Below are 26,029 nucleotides of genomic sequence, written 5' to 3'. Positions count from 1 at the left end.
TACTGCATTATATTCAGTTAAACAAACATTTGTTTTAAATTTGCATTCAAGAATTATTTTGTGACCTGAAAATTCACAAAGTAAATTAAGGTTGATAGCCACCATGTCCCTTTAGTCTTCCACTGTCAAACACAGTAACCCAGAGTCAGTTACTCAGGCTCATGTCATTGTCCAGAAGCGATGCTTTATGGTGTTATTTTATTACCAGTTCAGTGCCCGTAGGAAGTATGTATTCTTAAAGTGGGAGATTAAGTAGATATTTCAATTATGGCCAAATGAGGTTGTGTGTGAAAGTTGGATGTACAATGCAGTGTAATACTCTTGCGTAATGTTAATATACAAAGTGTATATTGGGTGTACACACTTACTTTTCATAAGGTACACACACCATCCAGCACACACACATTGAACATTGATATTCGCTGGAAACTATTTGAATATTATTGGGAAACTGAACCTTGTAGCACACTGTAAAACTCTGAAAGATAGGTAGGCTAAATAGATTTAGAGATGAGATGAGTCAGGGTGTAAATCCAGAGTGAATTATGTTACTGACCAGGTGTAGGCCTATCACACAATGTGGCGGAGCTCCCCTAAAAGGCGTCCAGTCGGAAACGGTGAAATGCTGCAACAGGTCCTACGTAAATAATGATATTTTGAAAAATGAATTCAAACACACACACACACACACACACACACACTTCTTGCTTTTATAGATAGATTTTCCATATTGTGTTATTGGTTTGTTGTTCGTGGTGTTTCACGTATTAACATTGACAGCCCCAAATACATCAGGTTGAACTGCCCTACCATACAAATCATCATTATCATCATCATGGTGAAAACTTGACGTTCATATAAACAGAGCCCTAATAAATAAAGGTTAGCCTATTACACTCTTACTAGATTCAATGCTAAATAGCTCGGTAAGCTTTCTACATTTTAATGCCTCTGCCTGTAACGATTTGGCCCTCTTCTCTTTTGATTTTTCCCAGCCACCTTCCTACGCTTCCTACTCGACATTTTCTCACACAATTCTTTGTATTTTTGTTTTTAGTTTTCTGTCTTTTTTCCATGTAATAAATGATCGTATTGGCGCCCCTGTTGTTTTAACATTAATATCGGTAATCACGTTTTTTTTTCTGATGAACCACAAAGGCCACAGACAATTCTGCCGTTCCGAACTTTAACAGAAGTTCCTATTGGTCAGTCCGCCCCTGCCGAGAACTATTGTGTGATTGGTCAGAAATTTGGACTTCTGCACTTGAGTTTCTTGTGAAGTATGAATTGTCCTGGCCAGAAAGAACTCTTTTCTTGTTCTTGCCACCTTGAGAACAAGAACAAATTTCTCTGTTCTTGTGGAGTATGTAAAGTGCTTCAGAAAGATTACAGAGAAACGTACTAACACATGGTTGAATTTGGAGGATTTGCCAATGAGAAGAACAGAATATCAGCAGCCTTATCCTTTAAGATGAGATAAGCACAGTAACATTGAGGTGGGATGCGGTGTGTACGACAGACTGTACATTAATGAGGGTGTGCACTGCTCAGGATGTTACACAACAGCGTGGAGGAGGCAGACATCACTGAGGGAGACCTTGATGTGAGGCTGGGCACCTGACCTCTCTGTCCCGTCTCTGTGACTTCCTCTCTGCTTCCTGACGGCAGGATGAGGAACTGGGACGTACTGTTCTTTTCAAGGACGACTCGCATATAGCCGCTCAGGATGCAGCAAAGCCCAAATACATTTACATCATACAACTTAATAATTTTCAGCTTCAGGAGCAACCTGTGCAATAGACTGAGCTCTGCTGGGTCAGAGGTCACAGCAGCCTGGCAACATGGCTGCATAAAGAGACAGGATGGATGATTTAAGCAGATATAAAAGGGTACTTAACCCTCTGCAGTCCATCTATTTATTGAAAATACACATGTTTTATTTACAGTAATAACTTTATTTATATATGATATGAAGACAAGCTGTGGAAGCCAGTAAAAGTTCAAATACAGGAGCTTTCACAGTGTGACATTTTTGTTTCTAGACCATTTTTAAAATGTGAATTTTCTTTATACAATGAAAACTATTACTATTTTTAATTTACATGCAAATAGACTGTTTTGTACTTTTGTCATTTATTATTTTTTCTGCTGATTTTGTGTGTATAAATGGTAAAAAACAAAACAAAATGGTACATTTCCATAGACACCTGTGTCTTTTGTTTGTATTTTGGGTCCCTGGCAGCTTTATACTTTGTTAATTAAAAGAAAATGAAAAATTTGACTGATAGCCAAGTTTGTGTGGAGAAAAAGGAGCCATGCATGTGATGTAAGGACAGACTGAAAGATGCTAAACAGAGACAGAAAGGAAGTTGACAAATTTGAACCAAAATCTCCTGGACTTCAGAGGTTTAATGAAAAAGAAGTTTCAATATAATTATTACTTCAGAATACTGCGATATTCACTGCCAAAACCACACTATCATGTAGTAGAAATAATTTAATTTGTGATGTTTGAAGCATAAAAGGGATGAAACTACTGAATGCATGTGGGCTATTAGTTTAATGATACCACAAGATTAATCCAAACACTGTTGAGAAAATATCAGTAACACTAGAAAATGAACCAGTTTGGCAAATAAAAGTGTTCAAATAATAGTGTATTTTTTTTAGATAAGTGTGCTTGTTTTTGTTATTGTTATCAATCGTCTTCACATGACGAACATGATGGCGTTTACATTCACTTTATCACATGATACGCTGATTGGCAGTGGTGGATTGTAAAGTACTTAAGTACAATTTTGAGGCACTTTACTTGTGTATTTCCATTTCATGTTACTTTATACTTCTACTTCATTAGAATTTAGAGGCAAATATTGTACTTTTTACTCCACTACATTTAGCTGACAGCTTTAGTTACTTTTCAAGTCAAGATTTAACATGAAATACATGAATACACATGTTTCTATATATGCCCCAATAATAATAATAAAATAATATTTTTAGAATATAAAACAATGTGAGTGGGGACATTATGCATAACAAGTATTTTTTACTTTTGCTACTTTAAGTACATTGTGAGGCGATACTTTTGTTTTTTTTTACAAAAGTAAGTTTTAAATGCAGGACTTGTAGTGGTGTTATTCTGTAGTGTGGTATTAGTACTTTTGCTTAAGTAAAGGATCTGAATACTTCTTCCGCCACTGCTGATTGGACTGACAGGAACACTGGACAGAGAACATTTTGTATAGAAGATGGATTCAGGTGTTAATCTGCTGTTTGTCTTCTGAGAGGAATAAAAAAAAAAGCAGTAAAGGTGAAATTTAAGACAAAATTCCACAAACAGCAGAAATATATTTCAAGCTCTTCAATTCCATGTTGCCATGTAAGTGAATTCTTCAGGAAAATAAGTACTATCAAAATAAAAGGAAAATAGATTTCTAAATAAAATGCTTGGTTTTTACTTTCAGCACTGCAAAGCATTTATAAAGAAGTTGATTCCTTTCTTGATTATTGTGAAAATGTATTTCATTAGCCAGTGGTTTAAAAACTATTCAGGTCCTTTATTTTATTAAGAGTACTAACACCACACGGTGAAAATTACTCCACTACAAGTAAAATTCCTTAAAGTAAAAGTGTACTTAGAGTATCAAAAGTAAAAGTACTTGTTATGCAGAATGAACACACTCAGATTGTTATATATATTCTGAATATATTATTGGATTATTAATATTAGTGATGCATTTATGTAAGCAGCATTTTAATTTTTCTCAAGATTTTAACTACTCAATATACTGTTATGAGGTTTAATTTAAAAATAAAAGTGTAATCACTTTAAATTGATCATGTTTTATGTTAAATCTCGACCTGAAAAGTAACAAAAGCTGTCAGCTAAATGTAGTGGAGTAAAAAGTACAATATTTGCCCCCAAAATATACTTTAGTACTTCTTGAGTACATGTCCTTAGTTACATTCCACCATTGTCATTAACACAAAGAGTTCAAAGACAAACATGTCTCAACATATTTAAATACTACCCTCTAGTGGTCAGCAGTAGTAAGTACATTGGTTTTATTTCATGTTTAATAACTTAGACATGCTTGGATTTCATGAACAGAAATATTCAAAAATTATTTGTCTTACAGAACAAATTGTATTTGAATGCTCTAATTCAGTGGTACCACAGGCAGGCTGGGGTTGCCTTTAATGACTGTAACTGGAATTATGGAAATTAATGGGAATTAACTGGAAATTGGGGGTATTTTAAAAGAACTGTATCATATCCAAACATAAATACAAACATTTTGTTTTGCCATAAGAAGACATTCATTCAAAACACATATTAAATTCAAATAAATTAAAAAAACATTTCAGATTTCAATCAAATATTTCATTGAACAACAAAGTCATGAATGTTAAGTTAAAATATTGATATTCCCATTAATTCCCATAAATGTATGTTAATTCCCATGAAAAGTTTCCAACTTTGAAAATTCCCAGAATTTTGCACCCCTAGTTAGCCTGTGAATCTGTGATTTATTCCCCTGGATCTGCCTCAAAAATCCCATATCAGTTGGGACAATGTTTTTCTACTCCTAACATGTATTATTTTCTCCTCACTTTAACCCTTTGATGCACAACATATTGACACCCCTTCTAATGCACAACATGGGTCAAAAACGACCCTCACTCATTTTTATTATTATATTATTTAATGCTTTCTGTGTGTTTATGTGCTCTATCTTTTGATATCAACTTATTTTATGATTGACTATTCCAAGTATTCTTTAAATATCTTGTTTTTGATAATAACAGATATCATTATTTCCATTTTGCTTCTCATACTTTATGAAAAAAAAAGTTTTTGTATTATTACATAGCTAACTACCAAGGTTATTATAATTAACGAAAACTAGAATTGAAAAAACATTTTCGTTAACTGAAATAAAAATAAAAATGAAACTAACTGAAACTGTTTTATGTGGTTATAAAACTAACTAAAACTGTACTGAAAATGTTTTTAGTTTTTGTCTTGATCAACTTTTTTCATACGTAAACCTTTTTGGTTGGTATGAAATCTATTTCATCTATCAGGTTTTATGTCCTAATAAACTTTGGGTTTAAGATGGATAAGACAAACGAAATAAAGGCAACATTTATTGAGACTTTTTTGAATCTCGCACCCAACAAATACCCCATTACAAAAAGACTAAAACTAACACTAAAACTAATAAAAACTCAACTAAAACCCCCTAATTTTCCCCCAAAAATAAAATGAATTTAAACTAGTAAACTCACACTAAAAATTAATTAAAACTAACTGAATTTGAAAACTAAAACTAAAACTAATGAAAAATCCAAAACTATTATAAATTTGCTAACTACTTGGCAAAGTAGCTTGCCAAGCTAAATACTTAGCTAATTGTGCATTAGAAGGGTAGTGACACAAAAAGGGATTTTATCTAAAAATTAATAAAGGAAAACATAAAATTAGGATGTATGATGATCAAAAACAAGCTAATTGAGGAAAACCTGGAATACTGAATGTTGAAAATAGTTTATTGCAAAGATATAGAACATAAAAACTCACTTCAGACCCATGTTGTGCATCAAAGGGTTAAACAAGTAGTTTTGTTGCCAAAGTCTAATCAAACTGTAACCGTTTCACAATGTTAACATGTTAAAAATAAAACAACCGTGATGTCGAACTATAGCGCAATAGGAACAAACAACCTATAAGATGGTATGGTTAGGGTAAACAGATCATAATGAATACAAGGAAACCTCTAATTTAAATGCAGAAAGGTTACTTTATTTGAGCTAAGTAAAACAATAGTGGCAATCAGAAACACAGAAACAGAATTATTCAAGCAATCTCAATTCTTTAATGACTTTCCTATTTTCTCCTGAATGAGATTCTACTCACAACTTTCTTTGGATTCTGAAGACTAAAGATAAGAAAGTAAGAAAGTCCAAGTCCCGGTTAGAGTTAAGGGTGTCCAACCCAGGAATCCAAGTAACTCTTTACTCTTCTAAAATATAAACACAATATAAACGCAAATATTGTCCACACTTCTCGTAAGTTCTACTGCTTTAGGCCACGCCCCCGCCAACACCCTCAGACTTGATCTAATCTCTCAACAATCTATTAATCATCAAGCTTGCTTTTTTTAATTCAGATTTTTCACATTTTCCCAGCCATTTGTGTCCACTCAGCCTCCTCCATATTCCACCAGCTCTTTCATTTCCCTACAGACTCATTACTCATCACATCAATGACCGGCTCTTGTCCTCCTTCTTCTTTTACTTCTTCTTCTTCTGGGCCAGTTTTCCCCTCCTGCCTTGTTCTGGCCTACTTCTTTTAGGTCTCCTTGTTTGTTTTTTTTGATGCCATATATATACATATACACTTGGACTTCCGAATATTTAGAGATATTTCGTTGTTTATGGTAAAAAGCACAAAGTAAACATGAAATGATGCACAGACGCGGTGAGAGGTAAAATCAACATTTGCATGTGTCCATCTCCTTCTCACACATCCAATAGTATCGTTCTTGGCAGTCGCTCAAGAACCAGGTCTTGGTCCTGTACCATGATGACGCACCTTTGTCAACATATGCACACCCGTATTGCAAATTTCTCCAAAGAACTTGACTCTGCTCATTCCAGTTACTGCAAAACAACAAAACACTGTTTTGGTGGATGTTTTTTTTAGAACAGTGCAAGACAGTTGTGGGTTGATTGTTTGTCTGTATACATGTTAGCTCTGTGATAAACTGGCGACCTGGGTGTCCCCTGCCTTAAACTTTATACCAGTGGTACTGAATTTACAGCCAAGGGGCCAAATCTGGCCTTGCAACAGAAAGCCATTTTCTAATTCATGTCTGATTCCCAGTCAGACTACTACTACTACATTGTCAGTGGAAATAAGGTGCAGAGTGCTTTAAATGACTAAAAGTGTCATAAAAACCGACTGCATGATGGAAAAGGTTCCAGCATTAAAAAATAAACTGCAGTTTCAGCTATTAAATGCAGTAAAACTTCTGATTTATGTTATATATTTTTATATTATTAATCATTGTGCCAAGTTAATTTAGTTCATAAGTTAACTTAACAATTTACTTAATTTGAAGATAAAGAATCTCAAAGAAAGACGAGTTATGGTCCTTGATACATATTCATCTTTATTTTAATAACTGGCCCCTGGCTTCCTGTAATTTTGCAATAATGGCCCCTGGGCAAAGCAAGTTGAGTGTCCCTGCTCGATGCAATAACCCAGGACACATTTATTTGGTGATTTGCAGGTCGGAAGCAGTCTGGATGAAATCTCAGGTAAATTTGGTCCAAGTTTCTGGATGTTTTGAATGTTGGACATACTACACAACATAATGTGGTGAAGTAAGTTTGCTGAAACAGTGCATATCTATTATTTAGGATAATCATAATATGCAAAAATATTAACTTACAAATAAACCACTGGGCTCGCATCATCTGATACCCAGATCCAGTTTGGAGTTATGGAGTTTCTGAAACCACGCAGGCCCATCCACATTTTGGCAGCACCTCCAAACTTAAGGACACTTCTCTGTTGAGAAGGAAGTGTTTAAATACTTCAGCCATTGTTGTTAGTGAGGTCAAACATGCATGTGCAGTGTAACATAATAAAATAAATAATAAATAAAGGGGGGGGGGGTCCACAAATACCTCTTCTGCCCCATCATTTATGGTCACCAGATGAGATCCTTGCGACTCACAGTCTTGTTGGGCACGACTCCAGATGTTTGTCACAGAGGAAAGCTTGTAACAGGAGGAGCTGTATGTTTGCCATCCTGGGGGACAACCGGAGACGCTTTGTTCTGCTCAGGAAAAGACACAGGACAGCAAAGATCAGGACAAGATAGGGCACTAAAGAACAGAAATAGATGGGACGGGACAAGAGAGGAAAAGACTGGACAGTCCACAAGCCACAAAAGTACAATACAGGACATAAAACAAAGCAAAACCTAGGGCCTTACATCTCACTGCATCACATCATCAGCTCCTTGATAAACTCCAGTTGTTCGAAAGTGTATATTAAAAAACTGGATCAAAACCCTTCCACCTAGTGTCACCCTTTGGTACAGGGAGATCTTTGATATCCTCTCTCATGAAACAAGCTGCTGTAAAGGGCAAGGACGAATTGTTCTTAATAGTTTGGACACCCTTTCTTGATTATATACCTGCAGATCTGAAAAATCTGCTGTTGATGGGTAGACGGTATTCTGACTGGCGATCATGAGTGCCTGTTGCCGACTGGAGACAAACTAGAACTGTATTTTTTCTTTCTTTCTTTCTTTTTATAAATGATTATGTCACTATTATTGCCTTTGTCATTATGATTATTTTCACCCTTTTTTTTTTTTTTTTTGCCTAACTTTGTATAGCATGTGCTGTCTGTCGGGATGGGGGGTGGGGGGTTCTGTTTCTGTGTTTTGTATTGTTAATGTGTTTAAAAACAATAAAGTGTGTTAAAAAAAAAAAAAAAAAAGCAAAACAAGACAAAGAAAGTAAAAATGTCTAGTCTTGGTTAGATGTTTAGAGTGTCCAACCCATAAATCCAAGTTAACTCTTAACTCCTCTAAAATTGAGGGTTCTCTTACCGTTTTATCCCCATATTAACATCCGACAGTTTACACAAATATCCTCCACATTTCTTGTAAGTCCTATTGCTTTCGGTCGCGCCCCTGCCAACACCCTCAGACATGATCTAATGTTTCGCCAATTTATTAATCATCAGGACAAAAAACAGATAGAGAACTAGACAGTTTGAGCAGGGACAGTTCAAGATGTGGTAGAAGCAAAACAGAAAAAGACTGAAACGAGACCTGATGATGGCACTAGATGAGAAGTCAGAATTACCAAATGTATTAGAATTTATCCCGAGAGGCTTATAAAGAAAATATCAGTACCAAACAAAGAGGAACACTGAACACATCAGATCAACAAAGTCATTAGACGACTTTGGGAAAAGTCAGTGGACCACCAAAGTTAGAGGGATCTACAGTATCTAAATGTCTAAGAAAATATCTTGGCAATCCAGTATATATCAAGATATTTTAGACCAAAGTGATGGACTAATTGAATGACATCACCAGCCCTGAGAAAACATGAATTGTTAAATATTTTTGAAAAAGAAACCCACTCACGTCTTTCAAGAAGCGATATCTGCCTTTGTTGTTCGACGATCTTCTCGTTTAGGATTGTCTTGTCTCTGGAGAGGCGGCTATTATTGGCCTGTAGCTCTTGAGTTTTCATCGTGAGTTGTTCTTTATCTTGAAGCAGTTTGGTTTTGTCTCGCCCCAGTTGCTTTTTCTCTCTATCCAGTTGTTTTTTCTCCCGAAGCAGTTGATTGTTTGCTTGGACCTGTTCGTCTTTCTCCCGAAGTAGTTGATTGTTTGCTTGGACCTGTTGGTCTTTCTCATGAACCAGTTGATCCTTTTCTTCAATGAGTCGGTCCTGCTCGTGGGCCAGTTGATTTCTCTCTAAAATCAGGACTTCAATGTCATCAGCTGTCATGGTGGAATTGTGTGGCCTCTTGGAAATCCCTATAGGAAGGAAAACAGACAAGATGTTTGTGTTTTCTGATGTTTCACACAGAAATAGTTCAATGTTTTGGGAAATACAAATTAACTTTATTTCCAGAAGTTAGTTGAGAAGATGGGTATCGCTCTAATGTCTGTCGTTAGAATTTAAGGAACTGATTAGCATAGTACAGAGCCAGCTGGCACTGGGCGAGAGGCAGGGTACACCCTGGACAGGTCACAAGACTATAAAAGAGCTGACACATAGAGACAGCGACCATTCACGCCCTCATTCACACCTACGTGCATGTTTTTGGACAGTGGCGGACTCAGACTGTTAGAAGTGCAGGGGCGAAAAAAATAAAAAGGGCACATTCTGCACAACATGGGGCCCCACCAGCACGCAAAAAGCTATGATGCATCATGTATGATGAAATATTAGCATTTAGTTAAAAGGAGATCCAGATCAAAGTTGTTAATGATATGGTACTGACAATTAAAAGTATCAAACCGAACCATCTAGGGGGGTCCAGGGGTGCAAGACACAAAATGACTAGAAAAAGACACAAAATGACCAAAAAAGACACAAAATGACTAAAAAAAGACAAAATGACTAGAAAAAGACACAAAATGACCAAAAAAGACACAAAATGACTAAAAAAGACAAAATGACCAAAAAAAGACACAAAATGACCAAAAAAAGGACACAAAATGACCAAAAATGACACAAAATGACAAAAAAAAAAGAGACACAAAATGACAAAAAAAGACACAAAAAAGACATGTTGGATTCAAAAATAAATAATAAGTATAAAGGGGCACCCTAGAGGGCAATCAATACGTTTTTTCATGTGTAAAGGACAGTAATGCAGTGTGGTGTGGAAGGTGGGGTTGGTACTCACCAGTGTGTAGCCGGAGTGAAACATTGAGAGCGGACTGTAAGATGCACAGCAGGCCAAAGCTGACTCCAACCAACCTGTAGACCTTTGACCCCCCTACAGGTAGAGAAAAACACACATGAATATACTCTAAATATTAGGAAAAATTGCAGTAATATTCTGCAGATTTTCATACTAATTCCCTATCTGCAATTAATCACTGCACAATAAAAACTTCCCCTATGAACAAAGAGATGTTCTTAAGAACAAACTCCAAATTCGCAGAAGAGAGGACATCCTCAAAAACTAAGAGGAAGTTTCTATATTAAAATAAACAAGCTATGGCTTATTCACCACATACACATTTACTTACTCACACATGTGCACCCACCCCCACAACCACACATGCACACATGCATGCACACACTTCAACCGAATGCTGTTGAAAAAAGATTGATTGATTGTCTTTATTTCGAACATGCAAGCAATAAAAAAACAAGTTTAAATATTAATAGATGAATGAATAAAAAACAAAACAAAAAAGCAAAAAAAAATTGAAAAGAACAGACACTTTCTGCAAGCTCGAAAGGGGGTAGGAAGAAGTAAAAAAACGTATCTAGTCGTACCCCTTAAGATAGATTTTTTATTTTTTTTTATAAATGGCTACTGATGTGGCATGTTTGACTGTGTCAGGCAGGGTGTTCCACTTTCGTGGGGCATAGACACTAAAAGCTGCTTCTCCTTTTTTGGATCTGGTGTGAGGGATGAGTAAGTTGCCACTGCCTGTTGACCGATGTGTTCTTGCTGGGGTGTAAGTGATGAGCATATCTGTGATGGACTGAGGTGCAAGGCCGTGTAGTGCTTTATAAACCAGGAGCAGTATTTTAAAATCGATTCTTGTTCTAACGGGTAACCAGTGCAAAGATTTAGACAGAATCCTCTGATTTAAATGCAGAGTTTCTATAAATATTATTGTTACACATATTGTTGTCATTTAAACTAAATATGTCAGGCTGGAAATGGAAAAAAATAGAATGAGTTATAATTTCCAAACTATCAGGTCACTCACACCTCTCCACAGCATTTTTGTACGAAAGAAGTTTCATAAATCAGGGTTTGTACAGGTTTTTAAGAACTCAAGCACTATTCATGTACTTAAAGAGTTTCCAGATTTTAGAAACCTTTATTATTACATCTGAATTGTTACAATAAATGCAAAAAAATAAAGTTTCCAGAATTAATTTACACCCCTAGTGATTATTTAATGCTTATTATTTAATGCTTATTTAGCTGTACGAACACGAGAAAGATGGCTTTTAAATCATTTTAATTTACATGATTGCATATAACAGCAAGTACAGTTAAAAATGTATCATTCAAACAACAAAAAAGTTGTAAAAATTTTTTTTAAGAAAGTTATGAGATTTCTACATATTTACATTAGAAAAGTTCAGTGCTTGTTGCAACTCTTTCAGTTCTTTTACATTTTCATTTAGAGTATGGGTAAAAGATAGGCTGTTTAATTTGAAATATTAAAAAAATATTGGTATACATGAGTCACCGTGTAGATGAAACCCTATATTATGATGAAAATCAAGTACTTTTTCATGGATATTCAAATTCAAGCATATTCCTGGCCTAAAAAACATAAAAGTTAAATTAAGCATTTTCCAAACTTTGTAAAAAGGTATATTTTGAAATAAACACTTTGTACAATGTAAGCTGCATTTAGATAAACACAAAATGCTTTTACAAAAATGATAGAATGCCAGTATAAATTGCAATAGTAAAGGGGCAGAGGTCAAACTAAAGATAGAAACACAAAGTATGGAGGAGGTTTACACTCACAAGTAAAAATAAAATAAAACCCCTTAACCTTAAAATATTCTTACCCGAAGGACGATTGTCTCTTTGCACCTGTGTTGTCCTCTCTTCAGCTGGTGCGTTTACATAGTTTTCCATCTCCATTCTGCTTACAGTGAACCAACAGTAGACCAAATAGTCTCTATATTTATAGCCTTTGTGTTGTTCATGTATGCAGATCGGGGAGGGGGCATTGTGGTTGTGTCACCAACCACGGATTACAAGTGTTGCAAAATATAGATTACAGACAGAATCCAAAAGACAATACTGACTTAACCAATAAAATCAATAGTATACAATAAGTTATACATATTAACTCCTCCTCCAAAGTGACATATTTCCAGTGCAGAAAAAAACTTTTACAAGGAAATGAAATCAATTTTTTCGACCTACTTTACTTTTCTTACTTCTCTCTCTCTCTCTCTCTCTCCCTCTCTTTTTTTTTTTTTTTTTTACAAGAAGTCGTGCGGTTAAGGAGTAAATTTAAAGAGAAGAAGGAAGAAGATCAGCAGCACTCACAGTTGATGCAATAATTCCAACGTCTAATGACACTGATCAAGTGAGCTGTAAACACCAACGTTGATTCACAGATGCCAAGAATACCTTACACTAATATAAGGCTGACATTAGGGGCTTTTAGTCATATATTTCCTCAGGACGACTTGAAATAACTTTGGTGAGCCACTCACTTACCGAGAGGTCAACATTTCAAGTTGTCAAATACTTAAAACCTTTAATACCTTAAAAACTAATGAGAATCCAATCAGGCTCAGCTGTGTTTTTCTGCAAATGTAAGTATGCTAACACATCAAAAAGAATCCAAAGATTGTTAAATCAGAACTGGTTGGATTGAGCTCTTTCAGTTTTGTTTTGATTTTGTCAGATATAAAGAGCAAACGAAATTAGGTATTTTTGTAGGACAACCTGGAAGTTAGCTTCATCACGAGGTCTATTCAGAATTCTCGTTCTGGGTTTTGGATCATTGCAGAAAATCATTGCAGAAAATAAGCTCTGTGGCAAACCCACGTTTCTGATGCTGACACGTGTGGTTCAGCAGGATAATCTTCACATATGAACACCACTTTTATGATGTTTGAAGCATTAATGCAGCCAACAGAAGTGAAAAGCTAACGTTATGCTATAGCAACCTACACCATGTCACTACCGTTAGCTTCAGATGGGAGCGTGTCCATGTTCCCCTCTTTGTATGAGACTGGGGAACATAGGAACCTTTTTCCCTGCTTTTCCCAAAAAGGGTCCTATGTTCCCCGGTCTGTTACTTTTTCCACCATTACTGCCAAATTCCATGGCAAATAGGCCTATGTAGGCCTACAGGCTGTTTGACCTGCATATGCAAATAGAACTAGACGAGGAAAGATTAGGTTAGGGGTGGCAAACCTGCAGGTCTCGAGCTAACCGTGCATGTTTTTGGACAGTGGCGGACTCAGACTGTTAGAAGGGCAGGGGCGAAAAAAATAAAAAGGGCACATTCTGCACAACATGGGGCCCCACCAGCACGCAAAAAGCTATGATGCATCATGTATGATGAAATATTAGCATTTAGTTAAAAGGAGATCCAGATCAAAGTTGTTAATGATATGGTACTGACAATTAAAAGTATCAAACCGAACCATCTAGGGGGGTCCGGGGGTGCAAGACACAAAATGACTAGAAAAAGACACAAAATGACCAAAAAAGACACAAAATGACTAAAAAAAGACAAAATGACTAGAAAAAGACACAAAATGACCAAAAAAGACACAAAATGACTAAAAAAGACAAAATGACCAAAAAAAGACACAAAATGACCAAAAAAATGACACAAAATGACCAAAAATGACACAAAATGACAAAAAAAAGACACAAAATGACAAAAAAAGACACAAAAAAGACATTTTGGATTCAAAAATAAATAATAAGTATAAAGGGGCACCCTAGAGGGCAATCAATACGTTTTTTCATGTGTAAAGGACAGTAATGCAGTGTGGTGTGGAAGGTGGGGTTGGTACTCACCAGTGTGTAGCCGGAGTGAAACATTGAGAGCGGACTGTAAGATGCACAGCAGGCCAAAGCTGACTCCAACCAACCTGTAGACCTTTGACCCCCTTATAGGTAGAGAAAAACACACATGAATATACTCTAAATATTAGGAAAAATTGCAGTAATATTCTGCAGATTTTCATACTAATTCCCTATCTGCAATTAATCACTGCACAATAAAAACTTCCCCTATGAACAAAGAGATGTTCTTAAGAACAAACTCCAAATTCGCAGAAGAGAGGACATCCTCAAAAACTAAGAGGAAGTTTCTATATTAAAATAAACAACAAAAAAAAACACTAATGTGTAACAACAAATAAGCTCTGTGGCAAACCCACGTTTCTGATGCTGACACGTGTTGTTCAGCAGGATAATCTTCACATATGAACACCACTTTTATGATGTTTGAAGCATTAATGCAGCCAACAGAAGTGAAAAGCTAACGTTATGCTATAGCAACCTACACCATGTCACTACCGTTAGCTTCAGATGGGAGCGTGTCCATGTTCCCCTCTTTGTATGAGACTGGGGAACATAGGAACCTTTTTCCCTGCTTTTCCCAAAAAGGGTCCTATGTTCCCCGGTCTGTTACTTTTTCCACCATTTCTGCCAAATTCCATGGCAAATAGGCCTATGTAGGCCTACAGGCTGTTTGACCTGCATATGCAAATAGAACTAGACGAGGAAAGATTAGGTTAGGGGTGGCAAACCTGCAGGTCTCGAGCTAACCCCAACCCTAACCCCGCAACAGTGGGGAACATAGGACCTTTTTTCAGAAAAAGGGTCCTATGCTCCCTGGTATGTCTTGCTACAGGGGAAGATAGGACCCTTTTTGGGAAAAACAGGGAACATAGGACCTTTTTTCTAAAAAAGGGTCCCCTTCAGACAATCTCAGTCAAGCCGTTTGACAAGCTTGTGAATCTGTAGCCTAATAAATCGTTTATTAACATAATTTACATGACGTTTAATGTCCCCAAAAACCACTGTCGTCTCATTCAGCCACTTGTTAGCAACCACCTTTTTAAGGACACATAAAAACTCAAATATTCACAAATGGGGTTATTTACGAACATATTTTATGTCGTACAACAAAACGTGAAGATCTCTTCAGCTTATTTCAGGCATCTAACCACCAACACAATCAGAGTCCTCACTGAGTTTGAGATTCCCCAGGGCACTAACATGCTAACTTACTTTTAGGTTTAAGAACTCATTCCTTTGGCACCCTATATGTCAATTTGCTACAGGGTTGTCCTGTCAAACAACATTATTTTATGTCTTTTTGTCATCCCATGTGTGGACAATATCAATTAAATAAGGCTTTGTAAATTTGTGTACTGAAATGATAACTTCAAGAACACAAATTACTTATTTTTGCACACAAATGATTATATTTTTGCAATTTACCAGGCTTAAAAAATAGGAAACCCATTCATTAAAAAAAATCTAAACCAAAGTGAGCTCTGAAATAATAAAAAAAAAAAAACCTTTTAAGATATCTTGCTCTTTCTAGAACTGACTTAGAGCTCACAATAAACATATTGAGCTGCAGGTTCTCCACAGAGGGGAGCTGTTTTCATGAACACTGCATGTACCCACGCAGGGTGACATCATTGCTGAAAATAAAATCCTTTTTAACAAAGAAGAGGCTCACTCAAAGGATACAACAGCTAAAAACTGCATCATTGAAATTCTTCAGTCAATTACTTACTTTAAACAGTCTTATGATTGCCCAAAGTTCAAATACTGCCCAAATACTGTACTGAATTCATTTGTTGGTACTATCTTTAAAAACAGCATCCACACACACATTCACACATTCCATGCCACACTGTCATGCTATTTCACTTCCCTTATGATTTCATATCCTGCATTCAAAGTATTTAACGAGTTCCATCCATCCATCCATTCTCGTCCGCTTATCCGGGGCCGGGTCGCGGGGGCAGCAGGCTAAGCAGGGCATTCCAGGCGCCCCTCTCCCCAGCCACAACATCCAGCTCCTCCTGGGGGACCCCGAGGTGTTCCCAGGCCAAGCGAGAGATATAATCCCTCCACCGTGTTCTGGGTCTTCCCCGGGGCCTCCTACCAGTTGGACGTGCCCGGAACACCTCTAACGGGAGGCGTCCGGGAGGCATCCTTACCAGATGCCCAAACCACCTCAACTATATTTAACGAGTTTACCCTTATTATTGTAGCGTTATAATTTTATACTTCTGCTTTGGGTTGTATAGTTCAATCTCACTTCAGCACACTGTTTTTTTAATTGATCCCTGCTAAAGTTTGCCATTTATTAGTTTTATATATCATGTTGTATATGTAATTCTTTCCTCGTGTTTTAATGTTGTGCTCCAGCCCTTTTCTGGCTCATTGAAATGTAATGTTTATGAAAGCATGAATGTTATTATTCCTTTAAACAGAGAATCAAATACATCTGCAGACATGACTGACTTTGAAACTAATGTTTTTTTCAAAGATGATTGAAACTTTCTAGCAGCATTTCTTTCGGACTGGCCTCTCCTCAAAAACGACAATATAGGGTGTTTTTTTACAGGTGGCAAAATATGACTCATATTTACGTTGTTGACTGTTGTCTGATGCCATCTTGCTGACGTAGCAGTAGTGATTGATTGTGATGTTGAGTTTAAACTGCGTACTTTCACCCAGGAGAACGGGATTTATGTTCCGCGTGAAAACAAAAGTAAATGGCTTTTTACATAACTTGTGTTTTTTTTTTTAAACGTAACTTCCAAAGCTCACATCACCGTCGAACTACCTCACTGCTGGCATTGACATGCATTAATGTAATGTTTAAACTGTCTTTTATAGCGCCTACACGTGAACCTAAGTCAGTGGTTTTGTAGAATTAATTCATAGAAACTGCAGCCTTTTTTACAACCATGAACTGTACGTGTATGTACAGTGAAGCTGTAGCAGAAGCCGTGATACACTCATATGTGTCGTTATGGGTGGTACTGACAAACGGTCTATTCTTTGGTTGGAGATCTTGTTGGATTCTTTATAAGCCAAAATAAAGACTGAGCCTCTGACTTAGAGGCATATTATAATGAAGAACATATTCAAATCAAAATGTAATAAAATATATACATTATGTCCCTGAGTGAATCCAGTGGGTGGGTGGAAATAAACCTCGGCGAAAATAATCAAGGTTAACAAAAGTCTACTTTTTATTTTATTTTATTTTACTGCAAGTAAAAGGTTTATACAGGGATACAAGGCACCAACTTAAAAGTAAAAATAAGAAAGTGGTTTAAACAACACTCAATGAGCTGTTAACTTTAAGAGACCTTTCATCAGACACACGGACTGGAAGCTGCCAACTGGCCCGGTGTCATCTGCTGGTCCGTTTTGGTCTTCTAGTCAGAAAGTGGAGGAGGGACGGTTGCTGGGAAGAGACAAGGGTGAAAAACAGAAATAAACAGTATAAATGTGGCTGCAGCTTCATCCTGTCACTGCAAAACAACACATCACATCATCAGTATCCTCATCTACATCAAACTTGACAATCTTACTGTTCAGCTGACATTATTATCCACTAAGGGTGCATTTAACGGGTAAAGAAACATTTTCCCTCAGGAGCTGGTGGAGACCAAACCAGAGCTTAAAAGAGAGTGAATATAACACTTACAATACTGTCAGGTGGAGGCTGGTTACATTTGGACCAGTACATCTTCAATACTCAGAACTTTGGAATAATTTTTCTGCACATAAACAGAAAAGGACAATCACAAACAAGGCACAACGACAAAGAAGAGAAGATGAAGTGGGACAGGAAACAATGTGACAGAAAGCAAGAAGACAGAATTCTTTGAAGAAAATAACATACAGATTACATGCACATTTATTTTGCATTTCAAAATAAGAATGCCTAATTTAACAATCAAACTCACCAATGTCAGAAAGTCTCATTTCCAGCATTTCTTTTTGAGTTTCAAGGAGCTTTATCTGGCTTTGGTATAGGTAGAGCTGGAAATTTAACATCTCATTATCACTGGTCAGGTTGTTATTATGGGCCAGCAACTTTTGGTTTTCCTCTGCCAGCTGGTCTTTCTCCAGTGCCAGGGCTCTGATGTTGGTGATGTTGATGTGGTTGGAACCAACTAGGAAGGAAGAGAAAGATGTTCCTCTTTTTGCTCAGAGCTAACACGTACAGTAAAACTTTGCCTTGTGCAAGCAAGGGAAAAAATCCAGTTAGTTGAAACAGCAGTACTGTGTTGTTCCTTGATATTTAGGAAATATTTATTCACTCTAACTTGTCAAAAACAGCAGCTTGGCCAGTAGCCCTACACATCAGACTATGACATTCAATGTACCCCTCCTCAGTAGAGGGCCTCCTCTACTGGCCATAGTAATACTGATGAGAGACGTCAGGTGATGTAGTATAAAGAGCGACAACGTCTGCATAGGGAATCGGTCGGGATGGATGGGTAAAAAAAAACACAATTTTCACACCGGAGACCACTGCTCATATCCTGTGAGACCAAAAGTCAACAATGACTTATTTTAACTTCCATATGTTGCTTGACTTGGTATAATACTTAAAGTATAGTTAATAATAATACTAAGACTTAGATCACATACTAACAAACTCCATGCCAGTTTTTGTTTGATGATGAAAGGCCAAGTAAAACTGCAGCTGGGGTCAAATATATTTAGTATAAAAAATCAGAACTAGATGTTCTCCTCATTTTACCTCTATTATGTTATATTTGTAACCAACATTGAAAATTCTTCATTGAGCATGATTGTGATCATTTTTTATGTTAATTTTTTTGTGTTCAAAATGTTGAACCAGTATTAAGTGAAAAAATAATATAATACACAGGCAAAATAAAAAGGATTCAAAAATGGCAAAAATAGCCCAAAACTCCAAAGGGTTTACCCAATCAACCATCTCATTCTGAACTTAACCAAGTAGTTTAGTTTGAACTCAATGTCAACCACGTGTTGAAGTCTATCAGACTACACGTCCATATATGTCGAGTCTGGGGTAAGAACTCGTTTCTACACTTTCACAAAAGTTCCTTATAAGGGTAAAGAAAACTTTTAGGAAGTCATTGCTGTGTTTGTTGTGACTCTTACACAATTCAAGTGAAAAAAAACAGAGCCTGCAAATATACTTAAAGCTTTTTAAATAGGTATGCATTACCTGTGCAGCTTTGCTTCTACAGTTTTTTACAACCGGTGTACTTTGCTTTCACTTAGTGATTGGAAGGTGCAGGCTGATACTCACTTCCTTGGAGCCGAAGAGAAATGTTCAACACTGTTTGTATGATGCACAGCAGGCCGAAGCTGACTGCCACCACCATGAAGACTTTTGACCCCCCTACAGGACAATACACACACGTTGGGTGTGCAACTAAATAAATTTCACATGCACAATGTAAACATCACATTGAAACAAGTGAAACAATAATCAGTCAAGGAAAAAAATATTAGACCACCCTTGTTTTCTTCAGTTTATTGTTCATTTTAATGCCTGGTACAACTAAAGGTACATTTGTTTGGATTTAAGAGCTGATATCTAGCCATTTTCCATGGTTTTCTTGATAATTATTTCGCTTATTTTAAAGAAAGCCATAGAACATGGCTAGATATCAGCTCTTAGGTTAAACTCTTATAAGCTATTTTTGTTGTTATCATCATATTTGTCCAAACAAATGTACCTTTAGTTGTACAAGGTATTAAAATGAACAAGAAACTGAATAAAAAGGGTGGTCTAATATTTTTTTCCATGGCTATATTTGTAGAAAAAAAAAAAACAATTACAACAAAGACTGTCAGGAGGCTATGTAAATAGTTTTGGTAACCTCAAATGAAATCATAACAGAAACATGCAACAGAAGGAAATAAAATCTCATAAGTTCAATTTTCTTACCTGAGGGGCAAGTTCCTCTCTTCTTCAAGCTGCTCGTCTCCTCATCAACTGGTGCATTAACATAGTCGCCCATGTCCATTCTTTTCCTAGCGACCCTGATCTGTCAGAGACTGTGATTTTCAGTGCTCTCCTACAAAATGTTCTGTATTTCTAGTCCCCAGCTGTCTGCGTAAATACATTGCCCGTCTGTGTCAAATGACGTTGAGGTGATTTTTAACATTGTGTCAGGACCCAGATAACAACACATTAAATGTTGTGTGGGAAAAACCTGCAATATACTCTGTGGACAGTCATAACAATGAACACAGACAACTTTTTAATGCAGGAAACTCTGATATAACATCTGTGATTTAAACTGAAACATTGAGGTTTTACCTCAAAAGGGTTGAATAACTTTGATGTATCTGGCTTATTTGTAATAAAGACAATTTAAAAAGCAGAACTGTGTAGTACACATTATCAGGTTCGACTTGAATTTTGTCAGTGATTGTTTACTGACAACAAAAATGCGGCTGATGTTGTAAAGTGTTTCAGTATGAGATGACAGGTTTTATTTGGAATCGTTGTTCTGCTGCAATGAAGTATAAAATACATTGAAGCTTTTTGTGTTGACAGAGGTTTCTCATTCTCGGGCTCAACCACATTGCCCAAACTTCTCTATTTTCTGGCTGTAATCGACCAAAGATGGGGGCAATCTACCAAAGGTGGTGTCACAGATGTAAAGTGATGTCAGGAAATTGCAGAGCAGTTGTGGGTTTGCAAATGTAATCTGTCTTTAAAATGAACCCTTGACAATATTTAGGACAATTATTAGAAACTAAAAGTGTGTAGCAAAGCCTCGTACAAAAACCCAAACAACTACATTTAAAGTCAAGATCCAATAAGCCTACATTTGGGAGGAAAGGTATAAAATGATGCACTTCACATCTAAAATGTATGATATATTAGATACAAGTTTGCACTGAGAAAACTTGTCTTGGGTTTGACCGTTTCACTCTGTGATAGACTTTTTCTCACTTCTAGCTTTTGAAACTTGAACTGTAAGGGGAAAATCTAGGTCCAACATTTTTACTGAATACAGACAGTTAATGCAGTTGAACAAAAGCATTTAATACAAGCGACATGAGACCACAAACCACTTAAAATAACATTTTTATGACAGAAGACAACTGCTTGAATAATTTTATACTGATCAGTAAAATAGATCGCTGCTTTTAAGGCAACGTAAATATGTAATTTTGCAATGCAAAACCTTAACAATGGAAGATCAAAGTGCAAGATCAAGTGAAGTTTAGTGGTCAGGGGAAATGGAAACTATGCTGCATAAGTGAGCACAGAGATACGCATCCTCCACCCACACAGCAAACTAACACACACACACTCATCGTGCAGACCATGCATCTCAGTGAATTCAGTGTCGTGATGCCTTGCCTCTGCCATTTGTAACTCGTGCAGCGGACCTCCTGTTCACCTTCATCTTGGAGAATGACTTGGCTTACTGGACCTGCAGTGCTGTTACTAGGGACTTTGCATGTGTTATTTGCCCAGGACAAAGGTAAGTGAACAGCTTCTTAGAGATAAAATAAAACTGCTAAAATCAAACGTCTGTTACTAAACACCCGCTGAAGCTTTTATTCTAGTGAGACTCGTTTTTGGAACAATATTACATTTCTCAGCATATTTAGTAGTAAAAGTTTGTATTTTAAACAAGAATCCACAATATAGTAAAGACATTGACAAGGGTAGAAATAATCATATAACCTGTACAAATCTTCAACTTTACCTCTAGATACTCAACCAGCCTGAGGAAGGATCATTTTATTGCTTCCCAAATCAGCACAAAACAGTTTTCAGCTGTGCTAACATAATGCTCAGCTGTTTTAATGATCAATGAGCCTTTCAACACTGTAAACGTGGATTAACACAATGTGCCACTGGAACACAGGAAAATGTATAATATATATTTCATAAGAAAATCAGCCGTTTTCAGCTTTAATAGTCATTTAGCACATTAACAATGTCTACACTCTGTTTGGTATTTACATTTTTGAAAATTAAAAATTCTTTCAAAAATAAGGACATTTCTAAGTGACCCCAAACTTTTGAGTGGAAGTGTAATATTCCTTTCACTTTCTCTCATCTAAAACTATTTTGTTGTCTTGTTTTATTCATAACAATTGAATGCAAACTAATGTTTTGTGTGTTTGGCTGCATGATTCATAAATATCTGACTGCAATTATTTTTGACTGATATCACAATTGCCATATCAATTGTGATATTGAAGGAAAAAGTATTCTCATTTTTATTGGAAAATATACTCAGATAATCACAGTGTGATTTTTTTCCGCGAATATCTTTACCAAAGGTTTTTTTTATAGTGTGTAGTATATATTTTTATATTTGGTAGGTGGGACATCTAAGTATTTTGACACATGAATGAGAAAAATGTTATCTTGAAAAAAATCTATTTTCCATTTTAACATTCACATTTACCTTATTCATACCTTTACTGTGCTTTTATCTTTAAGAAAAGAACAGAACAACACAAGGAGAGAGCATCAAGCAAAAATGAAAGCATGCAGCAATCAGAAGTGTCTATTGTGCTGCTGTAAATAATTGCTGGTTTCTTCACAAAAAGTGTACAAGTTTCCAGTTTGTTTGGAATTAAAAAAAAGAATAAGAACTGGGTACAACTCACAGTCCAGCCCACCATGTTAGAGTGACAGGTGACCCCTAGAACAGCGTTTAATGTCCATGAACACAGTGCAGGAAATCAGGAAAACCATTTTTAAAAATTTGAAAAATATACTCTCAACTGATTCCTCCTTAATTAGCTCCAGTCTACTTTAGCTCAGACAGAGGGTCATGGTTTCAGAGATGCTGTAGAACGACTTAGTTCACCAAGGAAGTTAATATAGGCCTACAGACAAAGTTAGGAGTTGAATCAATGATATCACCAAACTATCTGCAATAAAGTGAGTAACTGTACTACCCAGATGCCAGACAATTCCTTTTAGCTATTTAAGACACTACCTAATACCTATTTTGGCTCTTCTGTTGTGTTTCCTTTGTGCTCTAGTTAGCTTAGAGGTTCGCTACGCAAAGGAAACCATCAATCCTTCCAGAGGCTCATCGGTCAAACTGTCCTGCAATGTGCATTATGACTATAAGCAGTGCGGCCTCCTGCATGCTGTATGGTGTCATATCACGAATCAAATTGACGAGCTGACCGACCACAGAAAGTACTTCAGCACGGTAAACGAGACCACCAAGGATGACATCATGAGACACCGACAGATCGTGACGGAGATTCTGGACCTGACTCCCGAGGACGATGGTCGGTACCAATGCAAGGCTGAATGTCGCGCTGACACGGCGATGGGACATTTCATCACCATTACTGTCAAAGGTATTTCTGTGACCCTGAACTTGCTTTAAGTAGACTGTGTGTTGGCGTTATAATTTAAATTGCCCTGGGCTTGTGAATACAGTTTTGAAGGCTCTACAAAACCTGAAACGGTGTGTAAAATACTTTAGTCAAACCAGTGTCACCAATGACAAATATCTCATCTGCTCATCTTCCGTATCTTTCCTGCAGAATTTATGATATCTTTCATCATTGGATACTGTGGGAGGTAAAGAGGGGATTGTATACTGTAGCTGCACACTAAAGCTTTGTTCTGCTCTGTTATGTCCTCTTGCAGGTTGATCATCTGACTGAATGATGTTCACAAATGATTAAAATAAAAAATAAAAGTTCAGTGGACCAGGCGATATTCTTCATCTCAAGACAAACCACATCTTTCTTCTTTTCTAAGTAAATTGAATATGAACATACAGTTTGAGAATGCTTTATTTGTCTTGTTTTTTTCTTTTAATATTTCATCATCTATCGTAACAATTTAAAATACGACAAATGACAAAAGTAAAAGACTGTATGTGTATATCTATATATATATATATGTATATCTATATATATATATATATAGATATACGGGTCATTTCAGAATTGCGGGTACATTTCGCGTCTCCCAGGAAAACCTTTGATTATTTCCCCCTAAAAAAGTATTTACTGGATCTGTTTTAAATAATATTGCTAATTATATTGAATGTTCCCCAATAATAATGATTGGTGTGTATTTTAGGCACAATTTATATGTAAAATATTCATTAAATGATTCCTACCCACCAATTATTGGCTGTCTTCAGCTTGTGATTCACATGTTCATATTGAATTAACATAAAATAATTCATTAAAATTAGCAGTTTTTTTGTGCTAATTCTATAAATACTTATACTTACAGTTGCACAGAGTATTTATTTTCTGTAATACATGGGATTTCAACATTAAAAATATATATTTTTTATCTGTCCCTATGATCCGGTCAACTCTGTTATCGCTGTTATAAAACCATATAAAAAACCCTACAGCATTCAAATAAAAACATGAGACCTGCACCCAGTGATGTCACTTCCTCTTGCAGAGAAGATTTGGAGGGAATTAATGAATGTTAAACTTTCTCTCTCATTAACTTGTACAAAATGTTGAGAATACACCAACAGTAGATTAATTAAATGTCAAATCTGTTACTAGGATATTCTAGTGAATCTGTCAGTCATTTTTTTAAAAACAATTATATGATGAAAATTCATAAAATTATGGTTTTATTCATGACATGCGGTATCTGGTTTTAAGCTAGCATGTGGAGTTAAAGCACAAAATGGTGGAAAATGTCAACTCTGTTATTGTCAACTCTGTTACATGTTTCAAAATTTCAATGATAACAGAGTTACTGTTTTTGGCCTTTTACACATAGTTTGTCAACTCTGTTATTCATGTCAACTCCATTTACATAGGCGTCAACTCTGTTTCTCACAGTTTTATTTAAAAAAATGTGAATTAAATATGTTTTATTGTTGACAAACTAACCAGAAGCTGTGTCATAATTAACATTCTCACTATACATGAAATTTCAAAGCGTTTCATTAATTTTTGGAGCAATATTTAGAGAAAATCCAAACTGTCTTGGCAACTTTCCAATTAAATGTGTCAATGATTTTACTCCTGAAAAAAGAATCTTTATCTTAGAAAATTTAAAGTTGAATTAGCTGATGTAAAGACAAAAGTTCTCTTAGGAAAGACATGGTTTTAAACTGTATTACATTTGAGTACTATACATATTTACCCCAATTTGTCTGCAACAGAGTTGACTGATTTTACTGTCATTACGATGATTTTCAGATTAAATATTTTAAATCTTACATGTTTAAGTTTGGCAAATGCTGGAAGTGTTAAATTTAAAGTATTCTCTATGGGAATTAAAAAGGTTTTATGGAAAAAAATGAAATAAAATTCTTAATTTTTCTAAACTTCAAATGTACCCGCAATTCTGAAATGGGCCATACACATACAGTCATGGAAAAAATATTAGAGCATGGAAAATGGCTAGATATCAGCTCTTAAATCAAACTCTTTTGAGCTTTTGTTGTTTTCATTATATTTGTCCAAACAAATGTACCTGTAGTTGTACCAGGCATTAAAATGAACAAGAAACTGAAGAAAACAACTGTGGTCTAATAATTTTTCCATGACTGTATATAAAAGACAGAAACGTAAATTTTATATTTTTACATGTTTTATTATATATTAAGGTATTTCTGTATGAATTATTTATTATATCTACATGTTAATTTATTTATTCCTACATTTATTTTTTTACATTTTCGATGATTCATTTTTGTATCCATCTATTTATTTTTGTATTTATTCATTTATTTCTACCGACACATGTAG

General features: G+C 35.9%; 1 protein-coding gene and 1 long non-coding RNA gene across 3 annotated transcripts; one reads left to right on the top strand and one right to left on the bottom strand.

Annotated features, from left to right (window-relative positions):
* Positions 1 to 6,410: 6,410 nt before the first annotated feature.
* LOC131975888 (uncharacterized) lies at positions 6,411 to 7,780 on the bottom strand. Its single transcript, XR_009394765.1, has 3 exons — positions 7,702 to 7,780; positions 7,464 to 7,582; positions 6,411 to 6,669 (listed from the first exon to the last, which is right to left on the bottom strand). It is a non-coding gene; the product is annotated as an uncharacterized LOC131975888 (long non-coding RNA).
* A 13,836-nt stretch (positions 7,781 to 21,616) lies between these two features.
* On the top strand, positions 21,617 to 24,088 carry zgc:174945 (uncharacterized protein LOC793867 homolog). 2 transcript variants are annotated; one of them, XM_059339837.1, is made up of 3 exons: positions 21,617 to 21,789; positions 23,315 to 23,644; positions 23,940 to 24,088. In XM_059339837.1, exons 1-3 carry the CDS (start codon positions 21,720 to 21,722, stop codon positions 23,942 to 23,944), a joined length of 405 nt encoding a protein of 134 aa, XP_059195820.1. In that variant the 5' UTR covers positions 21,617 to 21,719; the 3' UTR covers positions 23,945 to 24,088. The 2 variants fall into 2 exon arrangements, 1 of the variants encoding a protein (XP_059195820.1); XR_009394819.1 differs by lacking the exon at positions 21,617 to 21,789 and adding an exon at positions 23,046 to 23,210.
* Positions 24,089 to 26,029: the final 1,941 nt, after the last annotated feature.

Source organism: Centropristis striata, chromosome 8 (assembly GCF_030273125.1).
Source record: "Centropristis striata isolate RG_2023a ecotype Rhode Island chromosome 8, C.striata_1.0, whole genome shotgun sequence".
NCBI classification, from domain to species: domain Eukaryota; kingdom Metazoa; phylum Chordata; class Actinopteri; order Perciformes; family Serranidae; genus Centropristis; species Centropristis striata.
This window is presented reverse-complemented; position numbering and strand designations above follow the sequence as displayed.

Excerpts from the sequence above, each read along its gene's own strand:
- zgc:174945 (XM_059339837.1), top strand. The coding sequence starts at position 21,720 with ATGACTTGGCTTACTGGACCTGCAGTGCTGTTACTAGGGACTTTGCAT. Across the intron at positions 21,790-23,314 it reads GTTATTTGCCCAGGACAAAG|TTAGCTTAGAGGTTCGCTAC; the intron begins GTAAGTGAACAG and ends TTTGTGCTCTAG.